Source organism: Phalaenopsis equestris, unplaced genomic scaffold, assembly GCF_001263595.1.
Source record: "Phalaenopsis equestris unplaced genomic scaffold, ASM126359v1 Scaffold000287, whole genome shotgun sequence".
NCBI classification, from domain to species: domain Eukaryota; kingdom Viridiplantae; phylum Streptophyta; class Magnoliopsida; order Asparagales; family Orchidaceae; genus Phalaenopsis; species Phalaenopsis equestris.
This window is the reverse complement of record NW_018164729.1, coordinates 661,325-666,164: the sequence shown is the minus strand read 5'-3', so window position 1 is coordinate 666,164 and position 4,840 is coordinate 661,325. Positions and strand designations below refer to the sequence as shown.

The window sequence follows — 4,840 nt, the reverse complement described above, 5'->3', positions numbered from 1 at the left end:
AAGATATTGTTGTCTGTCTGCTATGCAAGACGAGGATGGCTTTCTCCTACAGTGCAATGCGAAATAGGATTCCATTGTTTGTCGCTATGCAAGAAAAGGACAACTTACTCCTGCATTGTAATGTGAAAGAAGATCTCATTGGTCGTCTGCTATACAAGACAATGATGACTTTCTTTTGCGACACAACATGAAAGAAGATTTTGTTGGTCGTCTACAAAACATAACGGGGACAACTTTCTCTACCCTGCAACATGAAAGACAATCATGTTGATCGTCTGCTATGCATGACAAAGACGACTTTCTTTGCTCCACAATACGAAAGACGGTCTCATTGATCTTTTGCTACGTAGGCCGAGGACGACTTTTTTCTTCTAAGAAATCTCAGATCACCTGATGAGCTGGTATGGGAAATTCACCTCTATCACATTCTTCGTGTCTATTTATAGACTCAAAAAAATATCCTCATTTATGACAAAAATTAATTTCTGCCACTAAAAAAATTGAAATTTTCATTAACTCTCTTGTCTTTCGAGCTTCCGGCCTTCCACCTTCCGGCTTCCGCCTTCCAATCTTTAGCATTCCATATTCTTTAAAAAAAAAGGGGGAAGAAATGATTTTCATTTAAAAAAAAAAATCTTTCATTTAATACATGTTATTTGTAAATGCTTCTAATTCAAATGATATATGAATGCTTCGAATTCCCATGGTCAAATTCCCCGTTTACATACTCCTAAAAAATAATAAACTTTTCCACACAAAACAAAGCTTTTAACAAGTCGGAGCATTTTTGTTTGATAAATATGTGCTTATTTTATTCATATATCATATATAAAGAGTAATATCAATATAAATATATGGTAAAGATACAAATATAAACCAACTTTATTTTCAAGTACAGATATATTATCTTTTTATTTAAGTATATAAACCATAATATAATATATGATATATATTATATTATAAGAAAATAATTTCTAAATATACATGTATTTTTTCAATAAATATCAAGAAAAGATTCAAAGTGCTCATAATTTTGATATTTTCGGACGATAAAAGTGATCTCCTTCGAAAATAGGGGGCAGCTTATACGTCATCAATAAATTCTTTTATCAAACAAGGATCCCGAGGTATTACACGAATCTAGAACAATATTTTGAGCATGAAACGTTTAAGCTTTGATAAAAAGTCAACCTGAACTTCGATCTCAGTAAACTTATAGTCAAACCGACTGGCTCGACGAGAGGGACCCACAGGTTGGTCCAATCCGAGTCAAAATCAAACTCATATCAAGTCATAAAACAACATTTGAAAGCTTTCTGAGAATATTTAGAAGTTCAAACTAATGTCGAATTTGGCAAGTTTATAGTCGAATCGAGCGTCTCGACATGAAGAATATATTGAGCCCAAGATCGTTCAATTTTGACATTGTTAAGACACTTAAATGCCCATCAAACGTCTTTTGATCGAGAGAAGTCTTCTGGTCTTCTGTTCAAATCGGTTCATATTCCTTCATTAATTGCACCCAAATCTCTAAAAATAGAGTTACGTCCCCCTCATGAGGAGGAGGAGAGCTTGAAGCTTGAGAAAGAGCCGGAGTCCAGCATCACTCCTGTCGCCGCCGACTACCGTCAACCGTCACTTATTGGTCTTCGACGATCAACATTATTCCCTGCTCGTTCCTTGCCATTAGTACATCAATATTATAAATTGATGCGGCCTTAACTTAAGTCCAAGTGCACTTGCACTCCGGGACCTTACGCAATTGTACATATCGTTTTTGTAATATAGGACTTTTTAGTCAAGGTTATCAGACTCACAAGAAACAATGTGTTTAAGTCTAGAATAAGTTCTAGCCTACTAAATTTGTAATTGGCTTGGAAGCAAATTAGTTTGAAGTTGTGCTAACTAGATCTATTGAATAACAAGCTACTCTTAAAGTGTTACTCTTACTCAAATTCTACTTAATATATTTGAATTGGTGACAATCAAATTGTAAAGCAACATTCCCTTGTAAAGATTTAAGTGGAGTGAAGGAATTGAAAAATTACAAATTGTAAATGAGGCCAGTGACAAATAGGAGAAACTCTCTTACTTACCCTCTCCTGATTGCATAAAGAAGTTTGATTAAATTGGATTTAATTTCTTAAACCCCTATTTGAACTCAACAAAGACTATTTCCCTAAAATTTGCATATCTCTATAATATATTTGCTCCATACCCTATAGTTCAACGTTACTAATCTAGTTGTTCTTCCACAGCTCTCCCAAGTCATTATGGGTCACAACACATTTTAAATAATCACTTGGCTATAATGAAAATTAAATGAATACTTGAAGGTTGCTCATCACATTAAAGATTTTAAAAAGCATTCCTTCAATCCAACATTTCCTACTTAATCATCACAAGGAAAAGGTAAAATGTCTACTCTTAAATCATTTAGAAAATACCACAAAATATATTTGAAAACATGTAAATCCAATATATAATTGAGTTTACAGAGATAAAAATACAAGAGTAGAATACTTAGTTTTTTTACTTCTTACAAAACTTTGAGAATGCTCCGTCAAGGATTTCTTTTTCCCTTCGTGTTAATATGAGCAATTTCCTTACAATTCAACTCAAATTCCTCACCAATCACTCAAGAAAACCTATCCTATGTTCTCATACAACAAACCCTTATTCTTCTTCACCAAGAGACAGAACAAAGACTTCTTTTTCACCAATGAGCTCCTTTATCGGGGTGAATAACCCTCAACATCACGTTGAACAACTATTGAAAATTGCCCAAGCAGGCTCTTGTCTGCACGTTTTTATATGGACGCATAGGCACCCAAAAATCCGGCGCCAAGGTGTTTGTCTCCTATGTCTTTCATAGCTCAAAGTCACCTCCACTTTGCTCTATTTCTTTTCCACTTTGGTCCACTCCAAATACCTGTTGTACCTTCAATAAAAGTAAAAAAAAAAATTTATTTAAAGTACAATTTTATCCATAAACATGTCTAAAATATAAAGAAAATTAAGCACTATTTTCTGCACATCATAAATCAGAAGACTTTGCAACACTTTCCCGCATGTGGGACAAGAGGTTTATGTAATCATCAACTTATAGTGAATTTTTATAAGTGGGTCAGACTCCATGATTTTTTCCCTTCTGGGTATTTCATCTAAAAACTTCTGGTATCTCTACTTGTTTCTGCTGTCTGAGTGTGTTGAATCTTCGTGCAACACTAAGACGATAAACTATTACTTTGCTGCTGTGAATCTTCAAGCACGCTTCAATCATAAAATTTGTCATTATCTTCATGAATTACTCAAGTATATGTAATATATATATATATATATAGACAAAAATTTGGAGAGAAGAAAATCTAAAAAAAAAAAAAAACATAAAAATATGTTCCATAAATTCCAGTAAGAAAACGCACCAACAGCAAGTCTGGAAGCATGCAGTTCACTCAGCCATTTTATTAGCCACACGCAGATGTGTTCACTAATAACTTAATATTATATTACAGACTCTGATATTATGACAACTCCAATGTCCAAATTATTATAAAAACCAATCTAAGCACACCATACATAAGAGCTAGAGAACCCCTCATTTATCTCTCACTGCCTATCGATCGATTTTATAAAAGTGAAGTGTCTCTGGCTTCTCTTGATCAGTGCATCCCGTTCATCCCAGAAGCCTTGAAGTTCATCTTTGAGACCCTGGGAAGCGCAAATAAACCAACAATGCCGCTCACAAAAGCCAATGCTGAAGCAAGAGCAAATGCAGGTATGTTCCCCTTGTTGAAGAGCCCATCCCATGGACCAGCTCCAAGAGCAATTACAACCTGTTTTTATTTTTTTTCAGAACCTTTACAAAGTTAGCAATAATCACGAGAAAACAATTTTTCTTATTATTTACCTGTGGTAGGACGATAGATATGTTGAGTACACCAGTGCACAATCCTGCAATCATGTTCACAGTTCTCAAATTAATTAACATCTTAAACATTACATCAAATCAAAGTTAAGAATTGAAAAAACAGCACGATTATGAATTCGTAGATGAACAAACCTTGACCACGTCCTTTGGTTGCAGCTAGTTGCGCCGTGACTGCAAATGGGATACTGTACAGAACCTGAGCGCAAATGCTTCGTTTAGATTAATGATCAGTTTTACATATACAGGGCAGCATAAAGTAAAAGCTAATGCTCAAATTAAATATGCCTAGATAGTTGTAATGGATCGAGATGGTGATGAATTGATGATACTAACTGCTAAGGGAGCACCCAGAACGGCAAAGACGATCAGAGCGGCGGCCTTAACTCTACCATCTGGAGAGATAAAAGCATCCTGTACGTTGCCATGGTAGCTGCGCAGAGACCAGCTGCTGATGATGGTCGTAGCGGCCATGCATGCGAAAACAGAGAAGTTTCCCATCACCCACACTATTCTAGGTGTGAATTTTCGACACATTGGCTCTATCAACATTGTGCTCACTCCAAGCACCACCTAACAATTTGAATTAATACTATGAGACGAATAAACTACAAGTGCATATTCAAAATCAGAATTGGGGGAACTAACAGAGTTTATGAGCAAGCCCAATGCTCCAGCTCGTACTCCATTCTCATAAGCTTTCATCTGAGCTGTAGTTCCCTTTGGATCTCCATGGTATATTTCTCGGCCCATCCAATCTGTATCGTAGAGGATGAATGGAAACCATGACAGCTGCCAAGTTTCAAGTGATTAATTATTAGTTTCCAAACTATATATAAATATATAAAGATATTGCTTATAGGCGGGAGAATAATTAATTACCCAGGTGAGAGCAGTGACAAGCAGAACATA

At 35.5% G+C, this 4,840-nt stretch overlaps 1 protein-coding gene across 1 annotated transcript in view; it reads right to left on the bottom strand.

The window, feature by feature from the left end:
• Positions 1 to 3,522: 3,522 nt before the first annotated feature.
• LOC110025005 (sucrose transport protein SUT1-like) overlaps positions 3,523 to 4,840 on the bottom strand; it is a 2,667-nt gene continuing 1,349 nt past the window's right edge. The window contains 6 exon segments of the mRNA XM_020725233.1: positions 3,523 to 3,836; positions 3,911 to 3,954; positions 4,064 to 4,127; positions 4,265 to 4,501; positions 4,577 to 4,720; positions 4,811 to 4,840. The exon segment at positions 4,811 to 4,840 is cut by the window's right edge and continues 3 nt beyond it. Coding sequence (XP_020580892.1) covers positions 3,663 to 3,836; positions 3,911 to 3,954; positions 4,064 to 4,127; positions 4,265 to 4,501; positions 4,577 to 4,720; positions 4,811 to 4,840 — 693 coding nt within the window. The 3' untranslated portion in view covers positions 3,523 to 3,662.